Here is an 18,599-nt window from a genome sequence, read left to right as displayed (position 1 = left end):
GGATTTTAAATTGTGCCTGATATTTTTCCCTTTCAAAGAGCTTTATAGGTCTTTTATTTCCTAATTGTGAAAAAACATGTATTCATTATGAAAATTAATAGGAAATTTATAAAAGCACAAAGAAGATCAAAGGAAGATCTAACCACTTGGACAACTTTATGTATACCTTTGTAACTTTTGACTTGACTTTACAGTCTTTCATGGGTCATTTCTGCACCAGTTCATATTGAAATACTGGGAACAATGGTTTTGGAATGGACACAGGAAGTGAGATGCTACAGTATGAGTCCTTTTCTTTCCTGTTTATCCAGTCTTAGTGCTCCCTATTACCTGTATCTGCTAAACTCTTTTCTGTGCTCCAAAACATCATAACATTTTATCCCCTGCTTGGAGCTTCCTTTCTTTTGGTGGCCAATTTGTCCTTGGACTACTTACTCTTCATCTTAAATCCCCATCTCAATCATCTTCTACAGCATGAGATCTTCAATGGACCTTTCAAATGGGTTAATATTATCTTTGTTGAAGGTACCACAATAATGTCCAGCAAATAGCTCTATTATTCCACTAGTTTAATGTATTGTTATTATATTTTCACTCATTTATTTCCTTACTGGACTACAAGGGAAGAGACACTCTTTTAACTTACTTTCACTTGCACCTAAGAAAAGTACGTACTTCCTAAAAAGATGATCGATAAAAAAGTGGTGAATAAATGATTGGATGGATAAATAAATAAAGTTACTTCATCTCTCTGAGCCTCAATCTTCTCATCTGCAAAATGAGAGTAATGACAAACCCCTATGTTTGCTTTGAGAATTAAATGAACCAACATATAAACTGCTTGACATTAGAGACTGAGCCACAGTAATAGCTATTTATTTGCTGCCTTCATTCCTAAAAAATATTACTTAAATTCTAAGAATTATTTTTAAAATTCTCTTTGACCTACCAAAATGCAAGTGTTCAGAGTCAAACAAATGATTTCTCTGAACAAGTAGTAATGCTATGGTGACACTTTTGCCATATTAATTTATCCAAGCTTTGTGACTATTAAAAGTCCAAAGAACACCTTACAGAAACTAAATAAGTAAAAGGAACAAAGAGGAATAGCCAAGATTGTATTTTGATAGAGTTGTATCTTAGTCTCATTAAAACCTATACTAATGCAAGTAATGTTGGAAAACTTGTGTTTCTCAAAAAACACTAAGATGCGATAAAGTGTTTGACTTTCATTTTTCCTGGTAAAGAACATTACACTGCCAATGAAAAAAGAAAAAGACATTGTTTAATGCCTTACATGAAATTTAATTTCACACCACATAATTATTAAAAGATAAGTAGCTCCTGCATTATTAATAAGAATAAATAATAATATGGCAATTAAATAGCTATCACTAATGACTTCTTCATTAATATGTCAGTAGTTGGCTGTTTTATCATGAAGAGAAATTAGAGTAAGATAGTCGAAAAATTCAGTAAATGATAAAACAGAAAGCTGTGTATTGTGTCTTGGTTAATTACAACTGTATCGGATTCTTAGGGTTCGCTAAAGAAGAAATTTGCGAACTGAGTACAGAAGTAGTTCAAAGCTAATAGGTGCTTTGTTACAAACAAAACTCTCTCGTGTCTCTTTGAGTTTAAGTTTGTTTACTCTTAGAAAAACTTGATTTCCTGTGTCTGAAGAAAATAAGCTTATAAAAAAGATGAAAAAGCTGCTCTATACTGCTCCAGTAAAGGGAGGCTAACAAATTAAGTGTTAATGAATCAGAAACATATGGATTACACTTCACTCCACATAGAAATGATGTTAGAATCAAGGGGGAAAGTACTTAGCAAAACGTAAATAAGTCTTTGTCAATCTTAAAGCACAAACATGTGAGGTATCTTCAGAAAGCTCCTAGTTATTACTTTCTTTAGTCGTTATCTATCGTTTTCACTTCATAGAAGAGATCAATCTCTCCATGCCCGAATGATCTTTCAAAAGTTTAACAACATATTGGGTAAGTTATAAACAAACATCCCAGAAGTTCAGAGATAAAAAAAAGATGAAGGGAGAAAAGTGTATCGATTAACCAAAACCATCATAACAACACAGAAAAATTTCCTCTGCTCCTTGCTTACCATGATTTGAAAAACAAAGCCAAAATGTCTGTTGTCATGTACCTTTTAAAAATTATCCTCTTTTTTATATATATATATATATATAAAACTGTAGCTAAGATTTATATTTTCCAATTAGACCAACATCAATCTTTTGATTGCACAAGAATTGGAATTTCTATGCTGTGGCTAGTTCTAATTACAGGCTACATTTATAGAAAAATCTTTAAAAGATAACTGTCTTCATGCTTCTTTAGAATTGGGAATTTGTTCAATGCAAGAAGAAAATAACCTTGGATATGGAGTTCAGAATAGATATTTTATTACTGAGCAGAAACCTCTTTATTTAAGATAATTTAGGCATAATTGTAAGCTGTATTCACTCAAGTCCCTAAGAGACATTCTTTACTGGAAAAAAAAGAAATGTTCTTCTTGAATGCAGCAGTGGTTTTAGCGCCTAGTCCACTACCTTCCCAACGAAGAACACTTCATTTACCATTCTGCGTTGCTGCATGTCTCTTTCACTAAGCATTCTGTTCTGGAACCTAAGATTCTTATTTCTTACTAGTGGACACAATTCAGTGCCTTTCAGACAGTTGGAAAGGGGGGGACCTCCACGGGTGAAGGCTGTAAGTGTAAAAGTCCACTGGGATCACAGTCAGGGACCGGAAGTGTTACATGTAGATGGTTTCAGGGCCCACCATTTGTTCTCCTGCTATCAGGACTGAAGATGCTCTTCAGCTCTAGTTGAGTTAGACCCTGCTTCCTACCTCTTAGACTCAGAGCAGCCTGTTTGCACTTTGAACCAATAAGATTCAAGTCTTCTTTGTTTAGTAGTCACCACTCTGACATGTTGTTTATCCTCACCTACTTTCAAGTCCCCACCAAGCTTGTAAAATGCTCAAAGCCTTGGACCTGTCCCTCGGCTGCAGGACAGGATGATGAACATGTGATGACACATAAACGCAATCCATAAGTGACTGTGGGATTTGATTGGATAGTTAGAGAATGCCATCGATCATTTGGACCTTTCATGAATAAACAACTCTTAATGATGGAAAACTGAAGCATGTATTAGACAGAGTGCATTAAGCTATTTACCTTCCAAGAAGCAAAAGTATTAGTTACAGCTTTAAAATAAGCAATTTATAAAATTCAATGCAAAGGCAACTCAAAGTCTTAACTGAATGAGTTACTTCTTTTTATTAAAACTTTCCATGGCTTCCCACTGCCCGTGATAAATATGTAGGCCTGACTAGTGTGCACTTTCCTAGTTTCCAGTCTACCTCTCTAGGCTGATCTCTCTCCTTCTTTCCATCCTTCGTTCCAGCCAAAACAAATTGCTTTCAGTTTTCAGACTCTCTTGGTATTTCCTATCACTATACCTCGACTCACTGTCTCCTTTCTCTTAGAGATGATAATTGGGTCGATAATATTCAGTTCATAGTCTCATTATTTAATTGCAAAGACAGATTCTGAATACAGACTTTTGCATGGAAAAATCTATCAAGTGTTTCCACCTCAAGCCCCCATCAACATGCTTCCATTTTTTCTGTTTGCTGCCACCTTGCAACTTATGACCCACGTCAAAGCTTTCACCGCACTCCCTGGCTGTATTCCCCAAGTAGAGATGAGTAATACTTCCAGGAAAACGCGGCAGTCATACCACGACACAATGCCTGCAATTTTCTGTGTCAATAACAATGGTTAGTTTTACCTCCTTAGTAATTCATCGGTAAATGTAGGTTCAGGTTTTCTTAATCATCTCCTTTTATTAAAAATTATAAATTGTATAGAACCTTCATAATAGAATTTCATCAAGAATGAACTAAAGCACTCAATTGTTGAGGTCCCTACCCAAGTACACAAAAGTAGTGGATAAATAGCAAGGATAAGAGAACAGGGTGTGTTTCTATGTGTGTGTGATTCCCTGTATGTACACATTCATGATAAGAGGTGGGCAGCTCCTTCTCAGAGTATCTTACATATTTCCACTGTACAGCCGTCCCTTAATAAAAACTACTCTAACGTACAACAGAAATATTCATCTTCATTAATTGCATATGGTAGTTCTCAGATAATACAGACACTCGAGAAATAGACTTTTTAGTTGTTGTGTTTTCCAGTTACACTGCTTGATCGGATCTCTACATTTATACTCCGTTGTCCCACGATGTACAACTGCCCTAACTCTCCAACTCTGCCTAGCATCCTGCTACTTCTATGAGCTCCGATAGCCCATTCTAAAGTGATAGTTTCTTTAAGAAAATAATTACAATGTAAATTAGTCTTCAACAAATAGTAAGGCACGTTTTGGAATTAAGTGCCTAAGTACTGAAGCTTTGCTTCCCGATGTGGTTAAAACCATTATATAAGTTGAAGCATATCCATCCAATCTGTGTACCTAGAAATATCATTTCTTCTGTTGCTAATGAAGGTCCTACAGCACAAATTTATTAAAGGTATACTTTTGCATGGGGTAATAATTGGGTTGATAATATTAAATTCATAGGCTCATTATTTAATTGCAAGGGCAGATTATGAATACAGCTTCTAAAATGTATTTTAATGAAAAACACTACATCCTGACCTAATCATATCAACCTTATGCTATCTAATTAAGGATGCAAAAAATCATTAGAGTCGCAAAATATTAGTTCCAGCTCCATCAGGCTGTGAGCTGCCCCTTCATGAATATATATTTTTTTACTCCATGATAAATAGTTAATGAGGTAAAAATGACAAAATTTGCATGTAGGCAAATTAGTTTAATAGAATGATGTCTTTTCTGACTACTGAAAGTGACCTTTTCCTTCTCAGAAACATGGCTAAAATACTTTGGAATTATCATCTGGCTGTCTTTGCACAAATGATAAATTGTATGTATGAACAATATAAAAATTACAAAATGCAATAATCCTAAATTCTCATCATACTCTAAATGTGCTTTTGCATTTATCAATTTAATAAAATGAAATTAAGCTTATTATAAAGTGTCCATTTATGTGGCCATTTTTAATCCAGAGCATAAAAATGAGAAGCACGTGCTTAACAGCTGGCACTATGGCAAAAATCTAGATCAAATTTTTAAAGCACAAGAATTCTAGACTACTTACTTGAAATACTTTTATATTAAAATGTCCACTCCACTCTTAATTTAGCATTTTAGATTATAGATGATTGCTCTCAATTAAACTGGTAAAATATCTTGAAATCAGTACATCAATTATTCAACAGTGCTACCTTACTTCCCTATTGAAATAAACTAGACAAGCAATCATAAAACAAGTTAAAAAGAATAACATACAAAAATTAATCATAAGGAAGAGAAAGGCTTCATAGTATAAACACCAGGTCATGAAGAGATGTGACAAACAAATAAAATATATACGTCTATCATTTAACTTTGAGAATGTTTCTGTGTGCTTAACAAACATCACTCCAACAGCAAGAAATAACAGGTGTTCTACAGATTTTCAAATGATTTGCATACACATCTCTATGAGTCTCATCACTGATGGATGCTGAGTCTGTGCTGTGAAAGGAACAGCAGCAATTCATCCAGATGTATTAACTTCTGGTAATGGCTCAACAGAATCTAAGCCAAAATATTTTACTTAAGACAAAAATGCCTTTGATTAAATCGTTTACTTTGGTTACATTTAATCAAATTGTCTTTTCTCTGATCCATCTGAATGTGGACACACAGTCAGCATGATTGACTAGAAACTCAAGTGACACTCTCTTCCTGAGTTCTACTCTTGTCCATCACGTGTCAGCTAAGCCATTTTACAAAGAAGAGAATAAATATTAATTTTAAAGAATTAAGGAATTTCACAATCTCCTTTAATTTTCCTTCTAGCACTTAAGCACTAGTTGACTTCTCCCTCCCTCCCTCTTCTCCTCTCTCTCCTCCTGTTCTTCCCATTCTCCCCCATCTCTCATTCTCTGTCTTCTCTAGCTAAAATAATTCTCTATTTTTCTCTGTATTCTCTTGTTCAACTCAAATCATTTTGGTACATAAGTTTGGTTGCCTTCCAAATTTCTAAACTTCCATGTTGTGAAACTTAATGACAAAATAAAATGAACAGGCACTTTGAAATTATCCTAAAGAGAAAGTGCTGTTTGCTTGACTTTTAGGATCATTTCAACCACTTTGGCCTTTTAAAAAGTATGCTGTTAGTCAAGGATTTTTGAAGAAGAAACCAAAATGAATATAAGGTAAAGTAAAAACTGTTTTACTTCAAGTCAAGGACAGTGGTCTTGAAAATGTCTGCTGTAATTTAAACTAATTATTAAATTAAGAAAATTCAAGACATATTGAGTATATTGTTAGTAAACCCATGTGGAATTTTTTTAAAAGCTAATGTTTAGGTTTCTATCAAGTAGAGAAGAGGATGAGGTAGATTTTATGTCTACTATACGGGCAGATTAAATATGTTTAATAATTCAAGGGTTATGCACACATTCTTTTATGTATTGAAAAAATAGACAATAAAAATGTACTATTATTCTGCAGACCCTGTTAGGGCTTGAGGACACAAAGATGGAGAAACTATTGGTTTATTACACAAGCAGTCTTCGTCTAAAGAGGAAGAGGAACACACGGGGAGTTAATCCCTAGATTGTGTGTTAGATGCTGGAAAGGTCAAGTAAAACAGGCAGCTTTAGCAAAAAGGAGATGGTTGTCTCTGGCAGCTCCACCGAGAAAACACTCAAACTGAGCCCTGGAGAATAGTTTGTTTGCCCGGTGGTACGTGAGGAGTTGGGAGGCTGTCTTTCCAAACAGAGAGGAATGTACGGTAATGTGAAACAGTATGACATATTTAGCAAATTATCCGTATTTTATATGGCCTCCTCATATTTTGCTAAGAAGCATTTGGTAAGAGGAATGTTCAGAAAGGATGGGAGAGATGAGCACACAGGAGATGTCACTGGAGAGGTAGAAAAGAATCAGATGGCAAACACACAATAGTATGAAGTTATTGAAGGTTTTATGACAGGGGACTGCAGGGTCAGACTTGCATTTTAGAAATACTATTTTGACAAGAGACGAGAATGAATTCATGGACAGTGCAACAATGTGGCAACTGTAGCATGAGATTGAAGGCAGAGAAAGCCATTGGCAAAGTATGGCTGTCATTCAGAAGGTGGGTATTGAGGTCCTAGACATAGGTGGTAGCAAATGGAATAGAGAAGGGGAGATATTAAGGAAGACAAAGAAAAGTCTAGAAAAACTCTTGAGTTTTAGATCTTTGTGATTCAGAGTACATGAAAATGCCAAGTACAGAGATTATGGAAGTGTAAATGGCACAGGTAAAATGTATGCATTAATTAATTAACTAAGTCGATTTTGTTTGGACCATACTAGGTTTTAGGTAAATTCGGGACATTCATCTGGAGATATCAAGTAGGCTGCTGGATTGTATTTTGGGGGGACTCAGAAAGGAGGTGTATCCTGGAGACACGTATTTGATCATCTTCAGCCGGATGGAAGACACAGTTTGAAAGGAGGTTTATCAAAGAACTATGGAGAGCCAGACAAGGAATAAACCAAGTACAGAACCCTGGGAGACGCTAACACGTAAGAGCCTGGTGAAGCCAATGAAAAAGGCAAAGGAGATTTCTCCTGAAAGAGGGAAATTAGTCTAGGGGACTGACTAACAAAAGCATCAAAGGAGAAAGGCAGAAGTAATATCCCTTCCCTCCTGTTCACTCAAAGTCACTTTAAAGCTGAAAATCTTGTCATGTGTGGAAACTCATTCTTTTATGTTCTTCATAACCGTTGTGTATTTTGATATATATATATATATATATATATATACACACACACACATACATATACACATACATATACACATACATATATGTATATGGCAGGTATCAATAAATATTTTTATAAGAAAATAAGAGTGCTGAACTATAAGTACCATCTGGTCATGTCTCCTCATCTCGACTAATAAAAAAATAAACATACAATTGAGCGGCAAGATTTGTACAGTGGTGGTGATCAAATACAATAGTAAATGGCTTCAAAAAACAATGTGAGAAAATTTAACAGCTGACTGATATGCTAAGGGAATGAGCTTCTTTCGTGCAGTCAAAACACAAATCTACTTCAAACCAACTCACCTTCCTTCTCTCACCATTGAGTCCTCTCCATTGCTCAGATCTTTTTACTATATAGCTTAGGTCCTGATTGGAAATCTCCAAATCATATGGTATAAAAAACTTGGTTTCTTCACTGTGGATGCGCTGAAATGCGTCTAATATCCAGGAATCATTGTGCAATCTAAAAGCAAAATCATTTGTTATTTGGGTTTTTTCCCAAATATTGCTTGCTTTTTTCCAAAAATGTTATTAAACACTTTGTCTCTTTTATAAATTTCTATGTATTTAATTCACTAGTCCCCTTTCTTTTTCAGAAATTATTTGACTAAGATTCCAGAAATGATTTAATGATTTTCTCTGCTAGATATCATAATCCAACAACAACAATTTGGGATTTTTACAGCTATCTCCTAGAAGCCTACTATGTCTGATTCTAAGTTATAGACTGTAGAAAAATGAGAAATATTTAGCCATTAGTTTGTATATGAGTGTCCAAATTAGTTCAAATGAAAGGGATTTGTCAAAGGAAATTTGAGTTTGGATTTATATTTCCTCAGCAAGTTGGTTTTAGTGTCATGCCAGTCATGGCATGAGCTTTAGTGACAAGCTCAGTCAGCACAGAGGTTTTGCTTGGTTGGTTGCTTTACAACATGAGTAATAAATGGACAAATCTGGTGAAGTATCTAACCTGATGAGCGACTCATTTAATCTTTTCCCATTTTTCAAAACATCTCCAAATATTCATTTAGAAAAGCACTGCTTTTCTTGTGATATTGATAAACTGACAGCAAAGTATCTTACTAAAAAATATTAATACTTCATTAGTAACATTTAGATGAGTACTATAAACATTAATTAAGCCAATGCTTATAAAACTTTCCCATAAATTACCTCTAAGTTCAGAGAAGAGAAAATGTGTATTCTATCCCTAATCTATCAGTATATTTGTTTTAATATAATGCTCGTTTTTTGTAAAAGTTTAAGTAAAATTAAAACTCTGGGGAAATATCATATTTATCCTGTGACTTAGTGGACACTTGGCTGACCAGGTTTGCCTGGAACCAGTTTAAAAAAGACAGAATTGTGCCACTAACAGTCTGTAGACCAGATCAAGAACCCTAATGCATCACAGTGTCAATAAACTACCCATCTGAGAAGTAAGTTTTTACAAGATGCCCCAAATATAAATTGGACTATCAAGATAATTAAGGATCACATGGAAATGTCTTTCTACACGGTGTGGAGAATTTTAAGTATTTTCTTTCAATGATCAGGATAATTATATTTTGCTTTAAATGGGCTAGATAATAAAATTTAAATGTATTGCTTTCCTATTATAATGGTAGTTCATTTCACATTCACTGTGTTACCTAGCTTTACCTTAATCCTATCATTTACATATTTACATGTTAAAATCAAAAGTTAGTCTTACTCTTTATAAGCAACAGAGAGAGAATTTAAACTCAGAGTTAACTCCAAAGTTCATTTTATTCCATCATCTGACTCTTCAGTGAAAATAAAAGACACAACACATATCTTCATTTAACTAGATCCTTTCCAAAACAGATTTTTTTGACCCTTCTTGCCAACTAAGATGCATGTGTCTTTTTTCCCCCCAACTATTTTTCATTCATCACATAGTGGAAATGCAGTCAGCCTTCTGTATCTGCAGGTTCTATACCTACAGATTCAACAAATCAGGGATTGAAAAAATTTTGAAAAAGAATTCCATGAAGTTCCTAAAAGCAAAACTTGAATTTGCTGTACACAGGTAACTATTTACATAGCATTTACATTGTATTAGGCATTATAAATAATCCACAGATGATTCTAAGTACAGGTGACCCTTGAACAACATGGATTTGAATTGTTCAGATCCACTTACACACAGATATTTTTCAATAAATATAGTCACCCTTCCTATGTCTGGGTTTCACATCCACAGGTTCAGCCAATCATGTATCACAAACTTAATACACAATCCGCAGTTCTACAGTTCATTGATTCCTAGGAGGTGGAACCCCAGGATTTGGAAGGCTGACTACAGGACTTGAGCATCTTATCTCCCGGAACCAATCTCCCATGGATACTGAGAAACAACTGAAAAAGCAAAACTGCCACCCGGCATCTCTGATGGTCCACATGGCTTGGTGACATCTTGAAATGCAACTGCTATTCTTACTATGTTTGGAGATTCTAGGTCAGCAATGTGAGTGATTTGCTAGTTGTCTTGTTAAACAAGAACTAGGCTTTACCATTCTCTTAAGCTTGTTTAATGTAACATTCATCTTTTTCTTTTAATGGTGGTAAGATTTAATGTAGTTAAATTATTGTCAATTTGCTGCCATAAACATTTTCTATATGAAGATTATCAACAATGCAATTAACTTTGAATTAATTAGGAATCACAGTCCTGTTTCTGCTAGCTTCTGCTCCTTTTGCCCAGGAAATGTCTGTCTCCTCTTTACATCTCCTTCATTCTGGGTGAAAGAATAATTATATAAATATCCAAGCCAGGATCTACAGGATGGTAAACAAATGCTTTAACAGAGAACAAAATGGCACATTGGAATGTGGAAAGCTGTATGAAGGTCAATTATGTTTTATTTTGATTTTTAATATTTTTTTTGCCATTTTGAGTGGCATTTCCCAGTGAAAAGCTTCACTATGGGTTGTGAATGAGTCAACTTACCAACCTCTATTAGTTTTTAGCATATTTCTCAGCTCTACAGAGCCAGCTTACACAAACAAGGAGAAAATAGTCTGGTCATAGTCGTATATGCAAAATTTAGAAATAAATTGAACGTTGATAATTCTGTAATTCATTTGATAATATAATCAGTCAAGCAATATAACATTTATCCAAAAGTGAATTGTTTTATCCTTTTGGATATTTATGCAGTCCATACGGATCAAATTTGGTGAACATCTATTAAACATTCACTTTTTTGGTTCTCTTGAGAAAGTTAATGATTCCAGCTAAATGTTAGAATAATTTCTATTAAGATGAAAAATGTAAAAACAGTTCCAATTTCATAAATAAATCGGGCATTGGTAGACATTGATGACAAAGAGCAGCAAACTATTCTCTCTGTGTATTTACAGTATTAGAATTGTTCAATAAAATGTTAAATTTCAACTTTCCATGATCATATTTAGTTATGAAAGTTTGTTATTTTCAAATAGGTTAAAGATAACACAAATACACGCATGTATTTTCATATTTTTGCCATTTTGGGTATGTGTGTATAAATATCAGATTGAACTGAATAAAATTGAAGATACTGGATCATATTGGATGAAAGAGAGAAAAGGAGAAAGGCAAACATGGAAAGAATTCTATTGATTAGTGAATCTAAAAGGAGAATACACAAGGTCATTGCACTACTTTTGCAACCTGTGTAGGTTTGTTTTTAATAAAAAGCTAAAATTTTATGATATTCTACTGAAATACACATTACATGGTGATGGTTGAAAAATTTAATTTCTTTTGACAATACAACTATTCAATATGTCTAAAAATTTTACATTTTTAAATTTCTTCAAAATGTAATTAAAAGAGAGACTACATTCCACCTGTTCATAAAGCCTTAGGCATTATTGTTTATAGAAATAGGTCACATATTATGCCACAGGTTCTGGTGATGGACAATGAAACAAAGTAATTTACAAAGTCCTCTGCCCTGTGTCCTACATTTGAAGCAATTCACTGCTTGATGAATGGCAGAAGCTATTATGTTTGGTTCACATCTGAATGTGGGTCATTTACAGAAACCTAGCATGTGACATTTCTTTTCAAGCTAAAAAGGACAAGTGTGAACATTTAGCTAATATAGTATTTTAAGGATCATGAAAAGGATGGAAGCTATGACTTAAAATAGCTCTAAATTCAAAAAATATATAAAAATGAAGAAGAATCAAATATGACTGCTTATTTCTAACTCCAAAAGTTACAAAAGATTTCAGCAGTATGGCTTTATACATATTGTAGTCAATGTGCTTATGATTTAACTTTGAAAACTACTTACCTGCTGGTGTAAATACATTAGACTGTGGCATGTACAGCTCTGAATAGACAGCATGTAAACAGTCAAGCTTCTTATAGAGTGACAAGCATATGCTTGCTGAAATTCATTCATTCATTTTTTTTAATATTTAAAATTTTTTTCTAAAATACAAATATTCTTTAGCAGAATTGTTGAACACTTTAGATGAGGTGTGACACTGAAGTGCTTATATGTATGGAGAAAGCTTTGGTTGGCTTTCTAGAAATACTTGAGCAGTCACCATTCTGTTTAATAGTAATTAAAATCCAAATGGCTTTGGTATGAACTTGTACTAAATGGAGAAAAAGGGAAATACAAGGAAGCCATAAAGAAGAGAAAAAATACAAAGAAGGAAAAGTAATTTTAGTAAAAGGAAAAAGAAACTCAGAAAGTAAAAATGTGCACGCAATGGGAAATAGTGAAGAACCACCCGCATCCCTCCACCACCATTTCCAGAGACAGTCCTGTCACAGGGTTCTAGTTATGAAGTGTACATCCTTCAATGTATGTGTAGAGTCTCACGTTTGTAAGGGGACAATCATCCTCCTAATTCACTCCTCATTCATGTATTTACTTGGTCAGAAAATATTCACATGTGTCTATCAAATGCCAAGTACTTGGTAAGTGCAACCAGTAGGGGAGAGGATAGGGGAAGATTCCTGGAAGGAGGGGGAAAGGAGCCCTCATGACTCACAGAGTGATGGGGCGGCCACAGAGTATTAAGGTTGTACAATGTGGGGAAGGCATGGCCCCAATCAAGAGACCTCATATTTGTAAGAGTAATAGGAGCCATTAAAGCAAGAAGAGATTTTTTTTAATTAAAAATGATTCTGGTGACACTGAGAATAGATTAAAAGGGGCAAGAGGGAATATAAGAAGACTAGTTGAAGGCTGCTGTTACAGTAAGTCATGGGAGAGATTAGGGCATATCGGACAGGGAAAGGACCCTATGGATGGAATGAGGTGAACTGGTTCAAAAGCTAAGGAGCCACCAGAACCTGGAGAAGGTTTGTATGGAGGGTGAGAGAGAGAAAGTGTTTGAGGACACCTCCCACGTTTGTTTGTTTGTTTCTTCTTTCCAGAACTGGATGGGTGATCTTGCATTTACTGATACAGGAAACCCCTTCCTTCCTTCCTTCTTTCCTTCCTTCCTTCTTTTCCTTCCTTTCCTTCCTTCCTTCTTTCTTCAGAACTGGATAGGTGATCTTAGCATTTACTGAGAAAGGGAACCCTACGTGAAGAGGTGATCTGGAGCAGAAGACAATGAGTTTCTTTTCAGAATGTCGATTTGGAAGTCCCATTGACATATATACGTGCAGTTGTCAAAGTTAACAGAAAGTTCTAAATTGCTTAATTAAATTCATATGTATCTTGGAAGAGCTAAATTTTAGAACTAAACTTAGCTGCCTAAATTACAAATCTGTTAGAAATATACAATTTAAATCAATTAACTTGTTCCAAAGGAGCAGATCAAGGTTTAAGTTTGATTTTACTACTCACATTTTAAAGATAAATGAAAGAGAGTCAGAGAGGTTAAACTATTGCCAGAGGACACACAGCTGATAAGTAACAGAGCCAAGATTCAAGCCAGATATTGAACCACTACATCACAGCCATTCATTAGGCAAAAATTAACCACAGATGTGAATTTTAAGTAATCTTATTGTTAAAAAAATTAAGAAATATGACATAGAAGTAATATTGCAGTTTGGGGAGTTGCAAAGACTGCGTAAAGATAGGAGTTGCAACCTTAGGCAAATGACTTAAAGTCATGAAGGCTTGGTTTCTTCATATGAAAGGAGATGACAGTAACTGGTCCTGAATCACAGACTCAGTCTGAGGTTTAAGTGAGGTAATCTATATACTGTATTCAAACCAGGGTTGGCATATACAGTAAGTGCTCAGGACACGACAAAAATTACTATTCAGTAACTAAAAGGAAAACGTTAAAACTTTTATTTGTAATCTCCATTTTGCTGATCTGTACGGCATGTGATGGAAGTTTTTTGAACCTATACTTGGAGATTCTGAAATTATTATGAGAGCCAATAATATATTTGTTAGGGTTAGGATTCTATTCTTTCTCACGACCACAAGGGCCAGCTCTACGAGTTCATACTGTCTTATATTGCACTGAAGGAATTAGGTCATGTAGATGCATCAGGTTTACTAGGGAAACCCAAACTAGAAAGAGTAAGTGAACCAGAAGAACTTATGGCAGTGTTTTCTCAAATCAAACTAATCTGTGAGGTCTTAGCCAATAAGAAAACACAGGGCTGATAATAGGTCCTAGTCTCATGATCAACATCGATAGCAAAGGTATTGCTCAAGCACTTAACCCAGACCTAAGGCTGAGACACCTTCTATCATTTGTGCGCTGCAGGATGACAGCTCCATTACAAGTGTGTCCAAGATCACCAGAAACTCGTCTGCTGTTTTGAACATCTAAGCATGCCACATATTAGCCTACTTACCAGATCACTAAAGAGAAAAGACTACTCAGATAGGGAGGTGGGGTGTAGGGATTTTGGGATAGTGGAATTGAGTATTGGCGAGAGGGGAGCTAGAGATCATTCTGCACCTATGATGTGGTCAGCACTTCCCAAGGTCCTTTGGATTTCTTACATACAGTGCCCAAATGTTTTGCATTTCCCCTGCTATGTGCATCATCATGACCCTTTAAAATTTCTCCTTCCACACTGCACTGTATTTTTTTAAAAATTGGCTGTTGCCAAAGAATTCAAACTAAAACCCTATCCTGATCACTTGAATAAATCAAATTAACACACGTGAGAGCCATGTGTGTCCCTTTTCACACGTCTTCATTATACTCTGGATGAGTTCAAAATAAAAAACACTTGGGAGCTAGTGTCATTTGAACATACAGACTGTGAGCCCCATTTTATCTGAAAAAGAAGGTGTATCTTCATCACGTAGATATTGTATTCATTTATTTGTTCACGTTTTTAATCGAACACATATTAGTTGTGCGTCCGTTGTATTCCAGACACTTTTCTGGGTCCAGAGAGGAGACTGGTGAATTCTAGAGTTAACAATCTTGCCTTCAGTCCTCAGTCCAGAGTTTCTAGTTATTTTGCCTCTATAGTTCTTTTTCATTTTTAGTTGACTACTGATGTAACATTTAAAATACATGGTTCAGAGTTTAACATACCATTTTATGTACATGTAATCCTCATTGGCTTGTGGCAGCAAACCAAAATTGTTGCTCTTTTTGTTTGATTATTTGTTTGTTCAAGTGTTTTAGTGATAAGTATAGTGAAAATGCTTCAGGAAGATTTTTAGAGATTATACATAATGCTAAGGCAGAGAAGTGGAGAATAACATTGGCTTGTACACATTATGCTATCAGGTGCAAGTACTTACATGGAAGTGAAAAAGGAAACTTCATGTCCCCATGACCTAAAACGAACCCAAACCACAAATTTGGACTGTGCCAACAAGATAATCTACACATTGTCACCTCATTCAGGTACATATACTGTCTTAACACCTACTTGCTATTGGTCAGAACTCACATACCCACTTTCCCACAAGCTCTGGATTTAAATAAATAAATAAATAAATAAATAAATAAATAAATAAAAGGCGATCCAGTAGATTAGTTTCTTTTATCCTAGAGTTATAGAAGCAGGCTAATTTACCAAAACCCAGTTCACCAAATGACTGATTAACAATTTAGACTTAATTGACCAGCTTTTATTTTATTCTTATAAGAGAATATCATGTCAAGGAATGTTCTATTTATCTCTGACCCAGCTTCTTGCAGCTATAGATGGGGATAGTTGGAGTAGAAATAGACCCTTCTATTTGCAGAAGAAAACATGGAAGGGGAGTCAGGATACAGCATGAGGTCAACCGCCCACATCAGAGAGCTTGCTTATGGGGAACAGGGGGAGGATACTGATGGGCTTTTGGCAAATGGGTGATCAGTGAATTGATCTGGACCCAAAGCAATGAGCCATTTTGGTTACAATTTTTCAGTTTACTGGAGCTGACACAATGTAGCATCCGAATCTTTTAAAGAGGTCTATTCCTATACAAGCATGTCAAAGTGTACATAGTTCATTTCTGCCTCTCAGGGCGTAGAGTGCCCATAACTCAGTGACAATTTAAGAGGGACGAAAATTATTTAGCAATATTTAGAGCTTTTTCCTTTACATGGTAAATAATATTTTGCCTTTAGTAAGGAAAATTGTAAAGAAGATTGATTCTGAAGTGGAAAATCTTTGATTGTCTTATACATATTCCCTAGACAATGAATACGCTCATAATATTCTCATCAAAATCTGTCTTTAAGTTATTTTAATCTAAATTAACTTTCCTAAGTAATAAATGACAGTAGCTAAAACTTATAAGGCTATTCAGAACTATTAAGACAATGATCAAGAAGACATCAGCGCCCCAAATACTAATTAACTCGAATATCAGTCTTTCAGATTTGTGTACTACTTCCAGGAATATAAAAGCTTTAACAAATCTGTCATTTAAATTGTGGTTTCTCATTATCTGCATATTACAAAAAATATGTGTGCAGCCTATAGATCTTTTGGACTATTCAGGTAAAGAATTTAGAGTTAAAGTATCCATATAAAATCAATAGAAGCTTTACTTGGAAGAGTTACGAAGAACGCTGCAAAGCTAAATATACAGTAAACAGTCTGAGAGGTATAGGTGGTCATTAGAGTTTCTCCCTTATGCCAATGCCTGTAGATGACCATCTATAAAAGTTTGGTAAAAAGGAAAATTAAAAAAAAAAAACTCTGGAAAAGAAGAGCTCTATCACATCCAAAACATAAGCTGATGAATTAAAATTACCTAAAAGAAAAACCAGTAAGATAAAATGGCAAAACAGTTAATATCTAAAGATAATACAAACTTAAAGAACAGACCAGAAAAATAAAAGGATGTCTCATTTAGATCTTGACACTATCCACATCAAATGAATTCTACATAGCTTATGATAAGGAATTTAATGAAAAAATGTCCAACTTAATAAAAATAGAAGCAAATAATTGTAAAATTTCTGAATGAGGAAAGATTATTTTGATTAAGAGATATTTAAAGTCATAAAAATGATCAAAAGGCTTTACTGTATATGAATTATAAATATCTATTTTTTCAAAATAAAAAATTAATTTAAAAGATAATTTTCAAATGGAGAAAATATCCACAAGCATTAATACTGTTATTATATATTAAACTCATATAACTCAGTAAGAAAAACATTTAAATACTCTATAGAAAGAAAGGCAAAAGGACACTTAAAAGGCAATGTGACTATAAATGTGTGATAAGCATATTGAGAATATTTAGTGACTAGAAGATGCATGCACATTTAGAAAAGGATGAGATTTCATTTCTTCCATGAGATTATAAAAGGTTCACACATGATGTGAACACGACTTGCTAAGTTTCCTCATGCACGGCTGTGGAAGCATAACTCTATACAACTTCTCTAGAAAATAATTTCACAATAGTTATCAAATGCCTTGGAAACATCAAACTCTCTGAACCAGAATTTCTGGGTCTCTAGGACTCTATTCAAAGAATGATTAAAAATGGGGACAAGACCCTGAGGCTTAAGATGTTCATCAGAATTATTTATAAGATACACAAAAATGAAAATAATCTATTGTCCAGGAATAAAGCAATATTTAAATATTTTATACTGCTTATATGGTATAAAATATTGTATAGGCATTGTATGTTCATGAAATAACATGAAAATATCATATAACATTAAGTTTGAAATCAACATGTATCAGAGAAAGAAAATATCATATGATATCACTTATGTGTGGAATCTAAAAATGATACAAATGAACTTATTTACAAACAGAAATAGACTCACAGACATAGAAAACAAACTTATGATTACCAAAGAGGATAGCAGGAGGTGCGGGGGGGGGGGGATAAATTAGGAATTTGGGATAACATATACACACTACTATACATAAAATAGATGAACAACAAGGACCTACTGTATAGCACAAGGAACTCGACTCAATATCTTTTAATAACCTATAATGGAAAATAATCTGAAAAAAAAAATATATATGTATAACTGAATCACTTGCTATACACTTGAAACTAACACATTATAAATTAACTATACTTCCATTTAAAAAAACAAACATAAAAATCAACATCTAAAGTTATACTTACAGTACAATTTCAACTTTGTAAAAATAAATATACACAGGAAAAGACTGAAATAAATTTATCAAAAGATTAACAATGCTTTGTTTCAATGGTGAGATTATTGATGCTTTTAATTTATTTTTTGATTCTTTTCAGTAGTTTCAATTTTTTTACTAAATA

At 34.3% G+C, this 18,599-nt stretch overlaps 1 protein-coding gene across 1 annotated transcript in view; it reads right to left on the bottom strand.

Annotated features, from left to right (window-relative positions):
* Window positions 1-5,414: 5,414 nt before the first annotated feature.
* Window positions 5,415-18,599, bottom strand: part of LOC101272296 (uncharacterized) — a gene marked incomplete at its 5' end in the record, with an annotated part of 197,820 nt that continues 184,635 nt past the window's right edge. Inside the window, 1 exon segment of the mRNA XM_049716165.1 lies at window positions 5,415-8,392. Within this exon segment, the coding sequence (XP_049572122.1) occupies window positions 8,155-8,392 (238 nt within the window).

This window comes from Orcinus orca, chromosome 10 (assembly GCF_937001465.1).
Source record: "Orcinus orca chromosome 10, mOrcOrc1.1, whole genome shotgun sequence".
NCBI classification, from domain to species: domain Eukaryota; kingdom Metazoa; phylum Chordata; class Mammalia; order Artiodactyla; family Delphinidae; genus Orcinus; species Orcinus orca.
The sequence above is the reverse complement of the archived record's forward strand: the minus strand, read 5'-3'. Positions and strand labels throughout refer to the sequence as shown.